At 51.7% G+C, this 19,176-nt stretch overlaps 1 protein-coding gene across 1 annotated transcript; it reads left to right on the top strand.

Moving 5' to 3' along the window:
- Nucleotides 1-1,928: 1,928 nt before the first annotated feature.
- Nucleotides 1,929-17,915, top strand: NIPSNAP1 (nipsnap homolog 1). The gene is made up of 10 exons (XM_060028308.1): nt 1,929-2,055; nt 9,559-9,686; nt 9,886-9,931; nt 10,182-10,276; nt 13,409-13,479; nt 13,625-13,765; nt 14,069-14,100; nt 14,452-14,546; nt 15,859-15,942; nt 17,584-17,915. Exons 1-10 carry the CDS (start codon nt 1,958-1,960, stop codon nt 17,646-17,648), a joined length of 855 nt encoding a protein of 284 aa, XP_059884291.1. The 5' UTR covers nt 1,929-1,957; the 3' UTR covers nt 17,649-17,915.
- Nucleotides 17,916-19,176: the final 1,261 nt, after the last annotated feature.

The raw sequence follows: 19,176 nt of genomic DNA, 5'->3' as shown, positions 1-19,176 counted from the left end.
AAGTTGCTGTGCAGCCTCTGTTGGCACAATCCAGTGACAGGTCACCAAGGCTGCCCACTCCATTGTTAGGAAAGTATTCCTTGTACTGAGAGAGATGCCTTCACATCATCTCCACCCTCTGATGACATTCGATGGTGCTGAACAATCCAAACCTCTTCCTTCCTGGGGGCCCTTTCGCGTACTGTGCACATATTGCCTCCTCTGCCTGAGGCTCTCCTTGCCCTGCTCCCTCTGGCTGACTCTCCCTGCTTAGTCTTTAAAGCTTAGGTCTAAAATCAGGCCACCTGTGAGGCCCGATCAAGATGGTCACACCCACCTCTACACGCCTGCCACACCTGGTTCCTCCACAGCATGACACCAGTGACACGTTACTTGCTACACCTCCATCTACCCATCAGGGCTTTTCCTGAGTGGCTGTGTCTGGGAACCCTCCAATCATGCTGACTTCCAGAATGAGGAGCTCACTCTTTTTGTCCCTCTGATAAACCCAAGGAGCAACTGGGCCCAGCTGTGTCTTCTTTGTTAACACAGAGAGCAGGCTCCAGGCTCATGGCCCTCTGCCTTAGCTACAAGGTACCGGCGATACTGTTATCTGTTGCAGTATCTGTTGCAAATACTTTTGCATTTATTTTGATGGTTCTGCCTGTGTATAACAGTTGATTTCGGTTTTTATTTATCATGATGATATACAGTATCCTTTTAAAATAAATCATGCAAAGAATACATGTTCATTGTAGCAACTTTAGAAAACACAAGAAAAAAAAATCATAGTTCAAGCCTCACTTCCTTATAGAAGTTATCATTGACCCTCAAAGTCTATATAGGACCTCGAATTTTCTCTTTCCCGCTCCCCATTATAAGTCCTCATAGCTTCACATACTTCTTCATAGCCTCTATCACAGTTGGCAAAAAATATTTTTGTGCATATTTTTCACTTATTCAGTAAATATTTAGTATGTTAGGCAGGAGAGGGGAGGGGAGGGGTAGGCCTAAGACCTCTGCCCAGGAGGTTAGTACCAGTTTGATTTTGTCTCCCTGGCCAGGCCTTAAGTTCCAAGAGGGCTGGGGGATTGTTGTTCTGGCCGCCTTTGGTGTCTCAGAGTTAACCACATGGCCTAGCCACGTGGACTCAGTATTTGCTGAAGGAATCACAAAATCAAAGCCTGTCCTCACTCCTCCACCCCAGGCACACCACGCTGACCGTTAGTGTCAGCCTCAGCGGGTGGACATTCTTTTACACATACAGTCTCTCTGGAAGTTATTAGGCTCCTGGGCCCCCCTGTGGGGTCTGCAGGCCCTCTGCTCCTGCTAAGGTCTGTGACCTGGGGGATTGTGGGCCGAGAGGAGACTAGTTTGGAAGTGAGGCACAAGACCTGGGCAGAGCAGGAGAAGGGCATGGGGCCCCAGGAGGCCCAGGCAGCGATGGTAGGCGCGGATGGAAAGGGAAAAGGAGATGATAGAGAGAAAGTGTCCCTGCAACCCAGAGCCTTGTCCATCTGTCTTAAATCGTTACGGGGTTTTCCTTTCATAATGTGATAAACGCTACCTGTGCCGCCCCCACCCCACCCCACCCCCGCCCAGGAACGCACAGGCGCACATAACTGTATACGATTTCAGGGGGCTTACTCGCCCTCTGCCGCTCATCCTTGAGTGCCCCGTTAAGAACCCCTGGTATTATTGTTCAATGCTCCCATTTTACCGGGGTGGACACCGAGGCCCAGAGTAGGCAGAGGGTTTGCTCCAGGTCACAGAGCAAGTCTGCAGCAGGGTTGCAGAGGCTCAGAGGACAAGAATCCGGACTTCTGCCCAGCATCTAAGTTGCTGAACGCACAGGGACTACACCCACCAGTCTGGGTGGAGAAGGGGCGGGCTACCAGGTGGGGCGGGGCTTACTCACGTTCCGCCTCCGCCGCCGGGTTCGGGGGCGGGGCCTTCCTCCAATCAGCAGCGCTCCAACATGGCTCCGCGTCTGTGCAGCATCTCTGCGGCGGCTCGGCGGCTGCTGGGGCGCCCGGGGCCCGGGGGCCGGGACGTTGCGGCTGTGGCTGCAGCGCGGTATGAGCCGGGCCGGGCCAGGCGGGGGCGGCGCGCGTGGGGGGTGCACGCGTGGGGGCCAGGGTCTGGGCTTGGGGGATGGGCAGAGACTCGGGCTTGTAATCTAGTGGTTAGAAGTGGAGCCATGGGGAGGAGGTCTGGTCAAAGAACGGGGGAGGTGGGAAAGGTATGCGCAGGGTCTTTGTCCTGTTGGGTGCCTGGCTCTGGGCTAAGAATGAAGGGTAGGGTGAATGAGAGGGGCGGGTCCTGGGTCCTGGGGAGTGGGAGCTGTCAGAGGGCAGGAGGAGTGGCCCCTTCCCAGGCCTTTGCGGTGATTGTGAGATAGTCCCCCTGGGGGCTTCGAGGAGAGGCAGCACCTCCTTCCGGAAGTTCTGGGGGTAAGAGATATGGGGAGCAAATGGGAGATCCCTAAAGGCCGTGGCTGCACAGATCCTTTGCTCCCCAACCCTGAACAGTAGAAGCGGGGCAAAGGAGGCCTGAGAAAGGATGTGAGTTGCCCAAGGTCACTCCCCCTGCCATCCTGTGGCGGCACTGGGTCTGGACCCAGGCCTCCTGACACCCCTGTGCTCTTTGCACCACAACTGGTGGCCTCCTGGGAGAGGGAGGCTGGCTGGGCCATGGGCTGGGCCTGGGCTTTTGTTTGGTCCCTGCTCTGGGCTGAGGCAGGGCTGGGCCTCCCTGACTCCGTCTCTAGTACCCTATACTTCCCCCATCTCTGCTCTTACCACCCTGTACACACTTGCCTGTCCCTGCCACTAGAGCATCACCTCATATTTCTGTTTCCCCAGCCCCTGGCACAGGGCTCACAACAGTGTATGCTCAAGAACATTGGCCAAAGAAGTGAGGACACCTGTCCCCCCACCTGTGGAAAGGAGGGGTCTGTGCTGCCCAGCAGCGCAGGCATGAAGCTGCTGAGTTCTGTTAGGCTTTGCTGTGAGATGATCTAGAGTGCTGTGCAGTGGGGGTCAGGGGAGGCTGGGAAAGAGGAGCCAGGTATGTGCCCCCAACCTGACTGCCCAGTAATTGGGGAGAAAGCTGATAACATGGAGAGAGCCTACCTAGAGTTTGCTGGGCACCAGCACATCTAACTCAGCCTTTTTCAGTGGGGTGACCTTGCATGAGTCATTTGGCCTCTTGAAGTCTCAGATTCCTAATCTGTAAAATGGGGGTGATAAAGTAGGATGTATTTCATAGAGTTGTTGAGGATTAACAAGGCCATGTGTGCGACGTACCCAGCCGCTGATGAATTTGCTGCAAATGTTGCCCCTTGCCCAAACCTGTGTCTCAAGCAATTTCTTCATGAGGCCCGAAGATGTCAGGGCTGAAGGGGCTTTGGGGAGATCACCTCCTGTGAGCCCCTTGTTTTCCAGATAAGGAAATGGAAGCTGTGGGTGGGACCACACTGCCCCAGGGTTACAAAATTGGTTGGTGGTAAAGCCATTTGTGTGGCGAATAGCCAGAGGCCACAAAAGGAGCCTGGGACATTAAGGCAGCCTGCTGCTCCTCCCTTATCCACTCCTTAACCTTGGATGGGGCACTGAACCTCTGGGATCCTTGGTTTCCTTCTCTGTAAAGTGGGAATGGAGATCCCTGCCTGGTGTTTTTCGTAGGATTGCTGTGCAGGTACTTGGATTAATACTTATCAAGTCCCTAAAGGACTGCTTCAAAGTTACTTACTCCCTGGTCCCACCTTGGATACCTGGGAATCCTGCCGACCCTCCATCTGCCCCGTATCTCTCTGGAGTCACTAGAGGGGCCCTCTGGCCTCTGAGCTTTGGGGGCCACTGGGGTATAGACACCGTGTGGGCTTTGAAATCGGATAGACCTGGATTGGAATCCTCTTGGCCATTGAGTAATTGTTCTCGAATAAGGCCTGGTACATCTCTGAGCCTCATTTTTCTCTATTTTGTTTTTGAGCCTCATTTTTCTCAAGAACATATTGTGAGGATCTGTTCTCAGCACATAGAAAGTGCTCAGTACACAGCAGTTGCTACCGCTGCATCAGTAATGCTCTCGTTAACAGAACTTTAGTTCTTCCAGTTTGTCTTCTAAAGACACACTTCAGGAACAATAAGCAGAAATGTGGCCCCTTTTTTTTTTAATTTATTATTTTTGGCTGCATTGGGTCTTCATTGCTACGCACTGGCTTTCTCTAGTTGTGGCGAGCGGGGGCTGCTCTTCGTTGCAGTGCACAGACTTCTCATTACCATGTCTCCTCTTGTTGTGGAGCACAGGCTCTAGGCACACGGGCTTCGGTAGTTGCAGCAGGTGGGCTCAGTAGTTGCGGCGCACAGGCTCTAGGGCACATGGGCTTCAGTAGTTGTGGCACGCGGGCTCAGTAGTTGTGGTACACAGACTTAGTTGCTCCGCGGCATGTGGAATCTTCCCGGACCAAGGCTCAAACCCGTGTCCCCTGCATTGGCAGGCGGATTCTTTTTTTTTTTTAATTAATTAATTTATTTATTTATTTTTGGCTGTGTTGGGTCTTCGTTGCTGCGTGTGGGCCCTCTCTAGTTGTGGCAAGCAGGGGCTACTCTTCATTGTGGTGCATGGGCTTCTTATTGCCGTGGCTTCTCTTGTTGTGGAGCACGAGCTCTAGGCACGTGGGCCTCAGTAGTTGTGGCACGTGAGCTCAGTAGTTGTGGCTCACAGGCTTAGTAGTTGTGGCGCACAGGCTTAATTGCTCCGCGGCATGTGGGATCTTCTTAGACCAGGGATCAAACCAGTGTCCCCTGCATTGGCAGGCAGATTCTTAACCAGTGCGCCACCAGGAAAGTCCTGTGGCCCCTTTCAGCCAACTCAAAACAGAAGAGTGTTTCAGGAATGTGCACAGAGCCAAACTTCCTAGCATATCAATCTAGAACATTCCAGAGCATTTTCATGTGGTGAGGCACCAGATCGTTGATCCCTATTGAGAGTGCAAATGTGTCTCAGAAGTTCTCATCTGGGACAGATATTTACTGAGCAACTCCCATGCTAAAAGCATTGTGCTGATACCTTGAGGGGTGGACACCGTCAGCTCTGGGCTTCCGGTGTGGCTGGGGAGACGAGACATATTCACATGAAAATGATGGAGGGGCTGAGGGCGAAATAGGAGAGGTTTCTTTTTTGGCCGAGCCCCACATGTGGGATTTTAGTTCCCCTGACCAGAGATCTAACCTGTGCCCCCTGCAGTGGAAGCACAGTCTTTTTTTTTTTTTTTTAAATTGGAGTATAATTGCTTTACAATATTGTGTTAGTTTCTACTGTACAGTGAAGTGAATCAGCTATATGTATACATATATCCCCTCCTTCTTGGACCTCCCTCCCTGCCCCCTCTCCAGCCCCCCAGCCATCCCACCCATCTAGGTCATCACAGAGCACCCAGCTGAGCTCCCTGAAGCACAGAGTCTTAACCACTGGACCTCCAGGGAAGTCCCAGGAGAGATGTGTTTATGGAAAGGGTTGAACTGGTTTTTCTAGTCCTAAGGGGTGTTCTTCTTTTTCTTTTTTTAATTTATTTAATTTATTTTATTTTTTGGCTGCATTGGGTCTTCATTGCTGCGCGCGGGCTTTCTCTAGTCGCGGCGAGCGGGGGGCTGCTCTTCATTGCGGTGCGAGGGCTTATTGCAGTGGCTTCTCTTTGTTGCAGAGCTTGGGCTCTAGGCGCGCAGACTTCAGTAGTTGTGGCATGAGGGCTCAGTAGTTGTGGCTCTCAGGCTCTAGAGCACAGGCTCAGTGGTTGTGGCACACGGGCTTAGTTGCTCCGCAGCATGTGGAATCTTCCTGGACCAGGGCTCGAACCCGTGTCCTCTGCATTGGCAGGCGGGTTCTTAATGCTGCACCACCAGGGAAGCCCCACCTTAATACATTCTTAATATAGTTTAGATACCAGACTCTTTGGTGTTTCTGGGATGATTTACTGAGATTACATGAAGAAAAGAAGGAAAGAAAGTAAGTTGGGACTGCCTTAGAGCAGTGATTTTCGGGCCTGAGTGTGCATCAGAATCCCTTGGCAGGCTTGTTAAAACCCAGATTGCTAGGCCCACCCCCAGAGTTTCTGTTGCAGTAGGTCTGGGATGGGGTCTGAAAACTTCTAACACGTTCTCAGGTGTTGCTAACGATAGGGAATCTTGGCTCTGTGGTCACCAAATTTAAGAGGGAATTGGGGACTTCTCCGGGAGTCCAGTGGTTAAGACTCTGCACTTCCACTGCTGGGGGCATGGGTTCAGTCCCTGGTCGGTCGTGGAGCTAAGATCCCACATGCTGCGTGGGGCGGCCAAAAAAATAAACAAATAAAAATTAAAAGTAAAAAAAAAAAGGGGAACTGACTCTGGAAAGCTTGGCAAAATAGATTAGAGCTAGAATCCCAAGTGGAGACATCCAGCCTTGTTTTATGGGCAGTAGGGATCCATAGAAGATTTTCAAGTGGACGAATAGCATCACAACCATGGTGCATTACAAAATTGATGGTCAGGTTAGGAAAAAAGGGAAAGAATGGGAGGCAGGAGCTCAGTTAGGAAGTTAGGTAGGAAGAGTGATATTAGCTGCACTGCCGTGTCTGCCCCATTCTCTACAAGGCAATCCTATTGCTGTTATTTTATGGATGAGGTAAATGAGTCTCAGAGAGATGACGCTGGGCTGGGATTAGTCCTGGATTTGTCCAGAACCTGTGTTCTTAAGCACTAATTCTGCTGGTGGTGGTGGGGATGGAAAGGGCCCCTGAGTCCTGAGTCCACACTCTGAGCCAAGGTCCACACTTTCTCTCCTTTCTTACCTCTCAGATTTCATCATTTTCATGCACCCGTGTCCCCCCACACGCCTGCACTCATTCCCCAAACGTGGTCTGAGCATGTGCCACATCCCCAACACTTTTCCAGGCACTGGGGATACAGCAGGGATACACGAGACAGACAAGCTCCCTATCCTCCTGGGGCTCTGCTTCTAGTGGGAGACAATAAACAAGGCACATAATAAACAAAAACATTCTATAACGTGTTAGAAGGAGCTACAGAAAAATAGAGAGCAGGGTGAGAAGAGTTGGGGAGTTCAGGGACAGGAGAATGTTGTGATTTCATTGAGAAAGTGAAATTTGAACTCTTGAAAATGTGAACCCTCGGATGCTAGCTTCAAGTTCAGACCCTGCCCTGGGATATTCTTGGGAATTGTAGAAAAGATCCTTAGAGATAGGCTGCTCTACCCTGCTCTTTTGACACGTGGGGAAACGGAGACCCAGAGGCAGGAAAGATTAGACAGTGGTGGGAGGAGATGGGAGCCCATCAGAGCTCCCGGACCCCCTCACTCCCCAGCCCCCGGGGTCCCAGGCTGTCTCTTCAGGGCTGGCCACTTGGCTGTTTATCTTGGTCAGTGCTGATGTTAATAAATTACTCAAAGCCCAGTCCTGGAGCAAAGGTCTTGGTTGACAAATAGTAGGAGTGGCTGCCCTCCCTGTCACCACCCCTTCCAGCGGAAGCAGCCTCTCTACATTCAGACCAAAGGTCAGGTCCCTCTGCCGTGGCTTTGTTAAAAACACCTGGTTCTTCACAGTATCTACCTGATGCTAGTTCCCCAGGTTGGTGCCAGATCTGAGGTGGGGCTGACTATAGAGGAAAGAGATCTGGGTTCTTTCCTGAGCTCTCTGTCCCTGATTTGCTATGTGACCTGGGGACAAGTTTCTTAACCCTCCCATCTCCGACCTTCTACTTTCTCATCTTGAAAATGGGGGCATTAATAATATCAACATTATGATATCCTTACATAGATTCAGCGGGATCACGTTAAGCTGATCACAGGTCCCTGGCACAGAGGATATCCTCAGCCAACGTTAGCCATAGTGAGGCTCCCTTATTCTGGTCCCAAATTTTTCACAGTCTACATCGACCATCTGACGATAACTGTCTGTTTTTTGTTAATGAAGCAAATACACACAAAATGATAGAAAGCCTATGAATTTGGAAATACTTTAAACAGTTTTTTTTTACCTTTACAAAAAATTATAATGAATAACGAAAAGTTTAACCATCTTCCTCTTCCCTCTCCCAGGTAAGCAGTATTAACAGTTTGGGACTGGGATTTCCTGGGCAGTTCAGTGGTTGGGACTCGGCACTTTCACTGCTGTGGCCCGGGTTCATTCCCTGGTTGGGGAACTAGGATCCCGCAGGCTGCTTGGCGTGGCCAAAAACCAACCAACCAACCAACCAAGCAACAAAAAGCAGTCTGGGACAGATTGTTACTTATCTTTCTCTATGCTTATACAAATATTTCACCACTTTAAGATGCTTTTTAAATTTTATCAGTCCCAGTACTTGCTCCATATTTTGGAAAAAAGCAATACTTTGATTTACAAAACGTTTATCCTAGCCACAGAAGAGGCTTGAAAAAGGAGAGGACTTGCTGATGGGGCCCCCACTGCCAGGCTCCTTGGCTAGAAATCATCCAGTGGGAGGCTAGTGTTTCAGGCCTGGCTACAAGCTGCACCACTGCTGTTAAGTAAGATGATTTACCACATTTGGCAGCCTAAAAGGAATCCCCACCCCTGCTGGGACCTTGTGTGGGGAGTGCAGTTATGATCTGGCAGGACCTGGTGGTTGGTCCCCCTGCTCTGAACAAGGCACGTCATTCATTCATTCATTCTCACAGCAACACAGCAATGTGCACAGGGCAGATATTTGTCAGTTAAGTGTTGGCTGGATGAGTGAATGAATCTTGCCTTGTGATGCCTTTGACCCCCTCTACCTGCCTTTATCTGCCAAATCAGCCCTGGAGATTTGGAGACTGGCCAGATCACCTCCTCTGGAGAGCCAGCCCAGACTTCCAGAGGCCAAGTTCAGGCTAACACATCTGGGCTCTCCCAGAGACCTCTGGCTGTAACTGTGTTCCAAGGTCCACTTCTCCCAGCAGACTGTGACCTCCTCAAGGACAAAGTGTGCTTGTCTTGGGCTCTCCATTTGTGGGGCTGGGATTGGGCACAGGCCAGGTGTAGTGTGAGCACCAGGGAGGACGGTGAGTGCAGCCCTCTTGTCAGAGGGGACAGAAATTGCAAAGAAAGCACAGAGTGAAAGAGCCTGGTTGGTTCAGGGAGAAACATAGCTGGAGAGCGGGATACGCAGGTTGGGGATGGACAGGATGGGAGGCTGCCAAGGTAGGTTGGACTGTCATGGGCTTTGGACATCAGGCAAGATGGGTGCGGGGTTGATCCTCTTGGCAAGGGATGCAGTTGTGTGGTCCAAGTGGACGACCTCTTGGAAAGGGGTGAATTGGAGGCAGGGAGGCTGGAGAGAGAGGCGGGAGGTGGGGCTGCCTCTCCTGGCCTCCTGAGCCTCCGCAGAGCTTCAAGAAGCGAACTGGGGAGCCAGGATCTCTGTAGAAAGGACCAGCTGTGCTCAGCTGGCTCCAATGATATGACATCTTCTGGAGCTGCCATGGGATTCCGTGGCTTCATTCCCAGAAATGTGTGTCACTAGCATTGGGGAGCAAGGCGTCCGAGCAGATGTAAGCAGGTCCCCCCTGAACTCTGTCCCGCAGCTTCTATTCCAAGGACAATGAAGGCAGCTGGTTCCGTTCTCTGTTCGTACACAAGGTGGATCCCCGGAAGGACGCCCACTCCACCCTGCTGTCCAAGAAGGAGACCAGCAACCTCTACAAGATCCAGTGTGAGTGGCTGCTGAGTTGGCCAGCCCGCCCTCCCAGGGCCTCTGGGGGCCTGCAAGGCTCTGGCTGGGACTTGAGAGGGTCTGGGACATCCCGAGCTGTCCTGGTAGCCCACACCCTGTGGGGCTACCCCCAGCACAGCTCCCCACAGACACCCCGCTCCCCCTCGCTTCACCTCCTGCTCTCTATCCTCTGTTGCAGTTCACAATGTGAAGCCCGAGTATCTGGATGCCTACAACAGCCTGACGTGAGCTGACCCTAACCCTAACCCTCGTGTCCCAGTCCCTGCTTGGGTGGGGACCTCTATGCAAGCCCTGTTCTCCGTGCAGAAATCCAGGGGGGTATAGATTTCAGAGCCACACATCCTCTCGTGCAGCCTCTGCATCTTAGAGATGGGGAGACTGAGGCCCAACTCTGCGGGCCTGAGTTGGAAGCCTCATCTCAGGGGCTCTGGTGGCTGGTGTGAGCCCTCCCCCTTCTCTGTGCCCCTCCCACAGGGAGGCTGTGCTGCCCAAGCTGCACCTGGATGAGGATTACCCCTGCTCACTCGTGGGCAACTGGAACACATGGTACGGGGAACAGGACCAGGCAGGTGAGCTGCCCACCCCCCAGCGCCACTGCTGCCCAGCCCAGGTGGCTGCCCTCCACTCCCTCTGCAGCGGCACCCAGAGGGGTCTTTCTAAGTGCAGCCCCCGTCAGCTCACTCTCCTGCCCAAACATCTGTGGCGGCTCCCTCTGCCCTTGGGGTGCCCCACGAGGCTCTCGAGCCCTTCCCTGCCCAGCGTCAAGCCTTGTGTCGCCACGTCCTGCTGCTCGCTGCACGATCCCACCCAGGACTCTTTTCTGTTCTTCAGATGGATAGTTTTTCCCTCTAGTTCCACGCTCTTGTTCATGCTGTTTCGTCAGCCTGAAGCATTCTTTCTCCTTTGCCTCCTCTACTTGGCTCACTCCTCTACTCACCTTTTATTTTGGTGTAGACATCACCTCCTCCTGGAAGCCTCCCCTGATTCCCTCCACCCCAGCTGGGTGAGGCACCTCTCCTGGCTCCCCAGCCCCCAGGACTTGCCTCTTCACAGCCCTGATCATGTGCCCTGTTCTGTCTGTCTCCCCGTGGAGGTGGTGAGTTCCAAGCGGGCGGGGGCCCTGCCTTTCTTCACCACTGAACCCCTGGTATGCCGTACATATTTGTGGAATAAAAGGGACTCTTGTCTGAGCTGGTTCCTTACAGCTTCCCAGCGGTACCCCAAGCATGCCCCATCCCACCCCAACATGCCCACCTCAGTTGGCACCAGCTGTGAGGACCCACACATGCATTTGGTTCACTCACAGCATCCCAGCCACTTACAGGGGCCTTGGCATTTAGATCTGCACTGTCCAGGAAAGTAACCACTAACCACATGTAGCTACTTAGATTTAAATTGAGTGAAGTTAAATAAAATGAAAAATTCAGTTCCTCAGTCACACTAGCCACATTTCAAGTGCCCATTGATAGAAATATGTGGCTCGTGGCTACCGTCTTGGATGGCACAGCTGTAGAACTTTTCCATCATAGTAGGAAGTCCTTTTGGACAGTGCTGATTAGACTGCGTACAGCACAGGGAGCTCCTCTGGTGCAGCCTTGATAGAGGGTCCTCTATGCTTCCCTTGAACACTCACAGCTATGGGGAGCTCACTACCACACAAGCCAACTTATCTCATCCTTCAACTACCCTGATAATTGTATGTGTTTTGTTTGTTTGTTTTTTAAATCTGTGATCTGCAGTTAGGTAGATTCTCTTAATCATATATTCTGTTTCAGTAACAGTCACTGACACATTAATAGTGGGGTAGGAGAAAAGCTGTCTTCCGTTCCAGCCCCTACAGTTTCCCCATTTTAGGTACAACCTAATCAGTTCCAGCAGTACTTCTTGGATTCTTCTAAGTATCTGTTAATTGAGAAATGAACTTTGAGGAATGGGAGCGTGAATTTTAAAGCATGCCCTGTATTTTGTGTATCTTGAGGGGTTGTCCCCTATGTAGAATCATCTGGGGAGCAGATCCACTGAGCCACCCCCTGGGAGTAGGGCTCAGGAATCTACATTTTAATGAATTTGTAGATTCGGGTTTTTTGTAAAAAACCTCCAATCCATCGTCCACTATCATTGTTAGAAAATTCTTTCTTCTCATGGGCCTTGGATGCCCTCTTTGTAACTTTTACCTCTTGGCCCCTAGAATTAGGCTAATGCCTCTTCCACAGGTCAGCATTCCTGGTCTTAATAGACTGCCATCCATACAGTACTTTTGCTGTTTCCCTTGGGAAAGAGGCCTTTAAACCATAGGGTCAGACCATTTTGCAGATGGGAAAATCAAGGCAGAGATGGAGTCAAAAGGCAGGTGAGCGACCAGCTGGGGATAAGTAACAAGAGTCTGAAATGCCAAGCCACTGGCCAGCCAAATGCTCTCAGCCTTAGCCTGCCCGATTGACCTTTTAGGGACCTTGCTCCCTTGGCCCCAGCCATGCTCCCAAGCATGACAAGACTGTTCCTTCTCTTGCACACAGACTAGGTTTCTTTATTACTGGAAGGTGTATCAGGGTTTTCCTGGGGCTGCTGTAAAAAGTACCAACTACTGGTGGGCTTAAAACAACAGAAATCTATTCTCTCAAGTTCTGGAGTCCAGAAGTCTGAAATCAAGGTGTCGGTAGGGGCATGCTCCCTCCAAAGGCTCTAGGGGAGAATCTTTTCTTGCCTTTTCCAGCTTCTAGTGGTGGCCGGAAATCCTTGGCACTCCTTGGCTCACAGATGCATTGCTCCAATCTCTGCCTCCTTAGTCACGTGGTGTTCTCCCTGGGTGTCTGTCTTCACGTGGTGTTGCCCTCTGTGTCCAAGTCTCCCTCTTCTTATAAGGACATCAGTCATTGAAGTTAGGGCCAACCCAATATGACCTCATCTTAGCTTGACTACCACTAGAAAGACCCTATTTCAAATAAAGTCACATTCTGAGGTTCTGGGTTGGCATGAATTTGGGGGTGGAGGTGGAGGACACTATTTAACCCAGTACAGAGACGGTGATAAAATATGCAAACGGTACAAAGAGTTTGCAACGAAAAGTAAGCCTCCCTCCTGCCTGTGAACCCCAGGCCTCAGTTCTTTGCCCCAAGGGCATCTCCTGTCACAATCTCGATGGCTCTCCATCAAGAGGTGGTACATAGACCAGCATCTCTGGATATGTTCTTCCCCCTCTAAACACACGTGGTACCATACCTCACATGCTGTTCTGTTCCTTAGCTTTTTTCCTTTAATTCAGTGTTTTGGAGTCATCCATCTCTGCCCATCAGACCTACCCCTTCCTCTGGCCCAGCCTGTCCCCCACAGGCCTGGTGGTCTGCTTTACGCATGCGCAGCTCCTAGGGTACAAGTTCATGTCTGATCCTCTTGTTGCTACTTAAAGAAGTTTGGGTGGGAGCGTTATTCTCATTTTCAAGATGAGGACATTGAGTCCTAGAGGGGTCAAAGGCCACCTGGCAAAGCTGCACCTCAAACCTAGGTCTCCGGGTCTTGTGTCTGGCTTTTCCGCCTGCCTAGAGCTGCCCGCACCAAGGCAGAGGGAACTCAGAGAGTCCTGGTGCTATAGGGAACCAGACTGGAGCCTCCCCTTTTACATACACACCTAACCAGCCTCGGGGTAAGCAGGGCAGGGTCCCCGCAGGCCCCTGACCTGTACCGTCCTCCCTGCCTCCCAACAGTGCACCTGTGGCGATTCTCAGGTGGCTACCCAGCCCTCATGGACTGCATGAACAAGCTCAAAAACAACAAGGTATGTTGGCATACACTTGGCAAACCTCTCCAGATGCTGGTTCTGGCTCAGCCCTGTGCTGGGGGCTGCCTCCGTCACCCTGTGGGACACACCGATGGGGCCGGGGCACTTCCTGGCTGCCGTGCCCAAACCACCATGCCCGCAGGAGTACCTAGAGTTCCGAAAGGAGCGGAGCCAGATGCTGCTGTCCAGGAGGAACCAGCTGCTCCTCGAGTTCAGCTTCTGGAACGAGCCACAGCCTAGAGACGGCCCCAACATCTACGAGCTGAGGACGTACAAGCTCAAGGTGCTTCCCCCGCCCGCTCCCCGCCTGTCTCCCACCCCTCCTGCAGCAGCGCTGCTTTCCTGGTACCCTGAGGTGGGCGGGCCTGGTGCCCCAGCACCTAGATTGGGGCTTCTGGCCCCAGAACAGAGGTGTGTGTGCATGTGTGCACACGTGCACACCCAGGCGTGAGTCAGGGCCCCATGAATAAGGTGAAGCGGCCCCAGGAGCTGCAGAAACGTGACAGTTTCCCATCCCCACCCAACAGTGATGCTTGAAGTACCAGAAGGGGGCTCATTCGCCTCCTCTGCTCTGGTTCTCTTTCAGCCGGGAACCATGATCGAATGGGGGAACAACTGGTGAGTGGTGGTTCTGGGGAGTTGGGGGTACCCTGCCCACCTGCCCTATCAAGGCCCCTGGTGGACCACCTTTCCCAGGGCCCTGTAGCAGGGAACCTGTCATCCTCCATGCCATCTCCAGGAGATGGTGATGATCCAACCAGGGGGGTGAGGATTCTCTAGACCACTGTGGTAGAACACCCAGCCAGCGGCTGCACCTCCGTCACCCTGGTCCCTGATCATTTCTGAGAGCCAAGGGCCCTACCTCAGGTTCCTCCCTTGATGTGTAACTGAGAAACCAGCCTGGGAACACCCCGGAGGGCCCTTTGCACCGGCCCTGGCCTCTGCCCCACACTTTTCTGCCATCCCCAGGGCTCGGGCCATCAAGTACCGGCAGGAGAACCAGGAGGCAGTGGGCGGCTTCTTCTCGCAGATAGGAGAGCTATACGTTGTGCACCATCTCTGGGGTAGGCTGGGGACCCTCCAGGACCCTCTGTGGCCCCCTTTCTCTACTCTCAGTCCATGTCAACAATGCGAATACATTAGGGCCCTTGTGGAGCTTACATTCCAGCAGAGGGAGATACCACCTCAGACATAAAGTAACAAAAAAGATAATTTCAGATTATTACAAATCATAAAGAGAGAGGGAGAAATAATGAAGAAAAATATGGGAAGTTTCATTGGCTTAGATAGACTAGAACGCCTCTCTAAGGAGGTGAAATGTAAGCTCAGCTAAAGGATGAGGAGTCAGCTGTGAATTGCCAGGGAAGGGTATTCCAAGTAGAGGGAACAACACGTGCAAAGGCCCTGCGGTGGGGAAAGGCCTTCAGGGTTTTGAGGAGTGCAAAGGAGGCCTATGTGGAGGGAGTGGGGAAGAGAGTGGGAAGATGTGGATCGACCAGGTTAGACTAGGTCTTGCAGGCCATGGGGATGAGATGAGTTGGGATTTATTCTTTTACTTTTTCTCCTTTTTTTTTTTTTTTTTGGCTGCACTGCGAGGCTTGAAGGATCTTAGTTCCCCAACCAGAGATCGAACCTGATCCCCCTGCACTGGAAGTGTAGAGTCCTAACCACTGGACCATCAGGGAATTCCTGGGATTTATTCTAACTTCAGCGGGCGACTGCTGCAGCGTTTCAAGCAGCATGAAATGACCTGATTTGTGTTCTAATGGTTCCTCTGGCTGCCATGTGCTTTGTTGGGAGCACTTTGTAGGGGAGCGAGAGAGGATGTGGGGCATCAGGAGATGGTTATAGTAGCTCAGGGGGGAGAGGATGGTGGCCTGGCCTAAGGTGGTGACAGTGAGGATGCTGAGAAGTCCACAGATTCTTTGGTCTGGAGGTGGAACCAATCGGACTGGTGGATGAATTTTCTGTCTGGGGTGGGGGAGGGAGAGAGGACCCCAGGACACCAAGACTCCTGTTTGAGCAGCTCTGTATTGCTTACTGAGACCCTTGGAGGAGCAGGTTGGAGAGTCAGGAGTGTACTTTTGGTCCTTAGAAGTGTTACCTTTGAGACACTGACACATCTGAGTGGAAATGTCAAGTGGACACTGGATAATCGAGTCTAGAGCTCAAGGGAGAGTTCTGGACTGGAAATACACAAGAAATGTACTGATTGGATGAGATTGTCAAAGCAGACAGTGTTTGCTAACAGTTGGAGGCATCCGGGGAGGAAGAGACAGCAGGGCAGGGTTTGGGGCACCGGAAGGAGGGCCTTGTGCTGGGTACAGGCTCAGATCCTCTGTGCCTGAGGAATGAGCCTATGCCTTCCCCCCACAGCCTATAAAGACCTGCAGTCTCGGGAGGAGACCAGAAATGCTGCCTGGAGGAAGAGGGGCTGGGACGAAAATGTCTACTACACAGGTGAGCACCTCCTCTGAGGTCATCTGCCAAGAGCCCTATCTGAGGATGGAATCCCCTCTGCAAGTAGATCTGACCTCGTTTGATTACCTCTCGTGATGGAGAACTCACTTTCAGGACAATGAGTTAGTAGGTTCCTGTCCTGGTGGCATGCTCCCCGGGATGCAGGCTGTCCTGGGTGAGTGCCCTAAGGGGCAATAACACAGCCAGGTGGTCCCTGCCTCAGAGAAGTGTTGTAGTTGAGCACACAGTGTGACCTTGGGCCTGGTTCTTCACCTCACTGATGCTGTTTTCAATCTGTAAGGTGTCAATGGTGAGAAAGCCTCCCTCAGAGGGCTGGAGAAGCTAATTTATGAAAAGTGCTTGGCCTAGACTCTGGCGCAGAGGAGGCGCACAGTCAATTTTTTCGAGCAAGTTTTTTGCCTACAGCATTTGCCACTTTGCAGGGACCCCTGGGAACCACCTGGAGTCAGTAGGTGCTGGGTGAGCACTCACTGTGTACCAGGGACTGTGGTGGGCGGGAGTTGGGAGGCAGAGAATGCCCTGCCCTTAAGGAACTTACAGCTGAGCTTCCATACTTACCAGCTGGTGTGTGGGAGAATGCATCTCCTGAAGGAGTTAGCGGGAGTCTCGCTCTTCCCAGTGTGGTCCCAAATGACAGTGTCAGCATCCCCTGGAAGCTTGTTAGAAATGCCCAATCTCAACCCCCTACCTCCCCGCACTGAATCAAGATCTGCACTTGAACGAGAACTGTAGGTAATTTGTAAGCATGGTAAAGTTTAACTGCACTGAGCAGGAGGAAAGAGTCTGACCTTCTGGGTGACCTTGGGGTGATCCACTCTGAGCTGCAGTGTCCCCACCTGTAAAATGAGTCAGTTGAACTAAATCAGTGTTTTTCAAACTTTAGCCCCTTGAGGACACCCTCACAGCTTTTGTCCTGCCAATTTTCTTCTGCTACAATTATTTTCTTGATCTCTTCCTTTAAATCCCCCTGCTTTGTTCTTCACCTAGCTTTGTCCTAAGCAATAATATCTGTGAAATCACTTTTAAGCTATGCTGGTTGTTTTTTCACATACATAGGAAGTAAATACATAATTATGAAAAAAAATTTAATAAATAAATAAATTTATTTATTTATTTATTTATGGCTGTGTTGGGTCTTCGTTGCTGCGTGCAGGCTTTCTCTAGTTGCGGCGAGCGCGGGCTACTCTTTGTTGCGGTGCGCGGGCTTCTTATTGTGGTGGCTTCTCTTGTTGTGGAGGACAGGCTCTAGGCATGTGGGCTTCAGTAGTTGCAGCACGCAGGCTCAGTAGTTGTGGCGCACGGGCTTAGTTGCTCCACGGCATGTGGGATCTTCCCGGACCAGGGCTCGAACCCGTGTCGCCTGCATTGGCAGGCGGATTCTTAACTACTGCACCACCAGGAAAGTCCCAATTATGAAAAACTTTAAAAGCTGCCTTTCATCACAGCCTAAGTCCCTTCATATCCCACAGTTTGGGAGATGTGGCGCTCTCCATGGGCCATTCCAGGAGAGCAGTGGGGTTTCCCTGTCTCAGCATCCCAGGCCTCCTCCTCCTTCAGGGGCTAGTTTTGGGCGGTTGGCTCACCTCAGCCCCCTCGTGACCTCTGCCTCTCTCTCTGCAGTCCCCCTGGTTCGACACATGGAGTCTCGGATCATGATCCCTTTGAAGATCTCACCTCTCCAGTGATGCTGCCGCTGCCTTCACCTCCTCCCACCTCTCCCTCAGGGTAGCCATGGACAGAGGAGATCCCAGCCCTGATGTCTTGGTTTTCTCTCAGACTCTGTGGACTCTGGGAGTAGTGCTCAGCTCAGAGAAGGGGGAGCTGAAGGATGATGGGGTTCTGAGGACTCGCAGCCCTGTCCAGACCCTTCCCACCTTCCCCGCACACCCGTTCCCCTTGCTGGAAGCAGTTGTTAATTTCTCTGAATGAAGAACAGCAACCTTTTGTGTCTTTTCACATTTTCCCCTAAGATTCCTCATCTCAAGGCCACCAGTCCATAATCATCACCATGGAAATCCTCAGCTTTGCTTAAGTTGTACAAAAGGTAGTGTGTCCATTGGTTAGAGGTGGGGTGGGAAGGGAGGAGGTCAGACCAGGCCAGGCTCTCAGGAATTCCCTGGTCTCTACTGGCCCACCCACTTGGTGGACAGTCTGAGCCGAGTCCCTTCTGCTGGAGAAAAGCCTAGAACTGCCTCAAGAAGCAAAAGGGAAAACCCTCAAGTTAGCTAAGTCAGCAGGACATCCACATATTCCACCCAGAAAGGCTGGAAAAGGGATGGGAGCTGGGAAGGACCTGGGGGAGGGAAGCAGAATGGAACAGGAACCCAGAAGGTAGAACTTAGAACTCAGAACTTGGGTTTGAACTGAAGAATTTGGAATACAGAATTGGGAAGATAGAACAGAGATGACAGAAGACCACTTGGGGAGGGGTTCCTAATACAAGACAGTTGGAGAGAGGTGCATCTCTTTCTTCCCACATAATGAGGTTGAGAACTTGAACAAGTTGTTCCAGCCCTTCTGTGCAGGGAGTGTCTTCTGCCCTCCCTATTGCCTTCCTGCAGGCAGAACTACGGACTAGGTCCTGTATTTCCCTCACCCCGTATTCCTTTTCTCCCTCTTCACATTCTCTCAGCCCAACCCTCATTCCACTGGGCCATCAGGTGTGTTTAGTGGGGTCAGTGACTTTGGGGACCTCCTCAGTGACCCCCACACCTCATGAACTTCTGAGTATCTTGATTCTGCCTCCGTTTCAGGAAAACTTGTGGTGGAGTCACTGATGGAACCAGTTAAATATTTACTATAACCATGGTGTCTTTTCTTCATCTGCAAGGAAATTTGGCAAGTGCCCCAGGCAGGGCCAGCTTCGCAGGTCCACCTGGCTGATCTACCCCACTGGAGGTTATTGTGTTCCCTGAGCTACTTTTGGGGAGGGCCTCCTTCTATGGCAGAAGGAAATACACTGCATAACCAGGGATTCAGGACATCAGTGTTTCTATCTTCAGATGAGTAGGATTTACTGAACCTCATCAGTACAATTCATACCAGGGGTAGAAAATACTTGAAGCTGTCAAATGCTGCGTTAGATTTGTGACTCTGTCCTAGGGCAAATCGGGCCTAAAATAGGGATGAACTTGTGGGGGGAAAGAGGCGGGGTTAGATGGGATTAATGCCCACCTTGACTTGCTGCTCTCGCTAGTGTGGGATGTTCGGGAG

Source organism: Delphinus delphis, chromosome 13 (genome assembly GCF_949987515.2).
Source record: "Delphinus delphis chromosome 13, mDelDel1.2, whole genome shotgun sequence".
Taxonomy (NCBI): domain Eukaryota; kingdom Metazoa; phylum Chordata; class Mammalia; order Artiodactyla; family Delphinidae; genus Delphinus; species Delphinus delphis.
The sequence above is the reverse complement of the archived record's forward strand: the minus strand, read 5'-3'. Positions and strand labels throughout refer to the sequence as shown.

Excerpts from the sequence above, each read along its gene's own strand:
- NIPSNAP1 (XM_060028308.1), top strand. The coding sequence starts at position 1,958 with ATGGCTCCGCGTCTGTGCAGCATCTCTGCGGCGGCTCGGCGGCTGCTG. Across the intron at positions 13,480-13,624 it reads ACAAGCTCAAAAACAACAAG|GAGTACCTAGAGTTCCGAAA; the intron begins GTATGTTGGCAT and ends CCATGCCCGCAG. Across the intron at positions 15,943-17,583 it reads CGAAAATGTCTACTACACAG|TCCCCCTGGTTCGACACATG; the intron begins GTGAGCACCTCC and ends CTCTCTCTGCAG.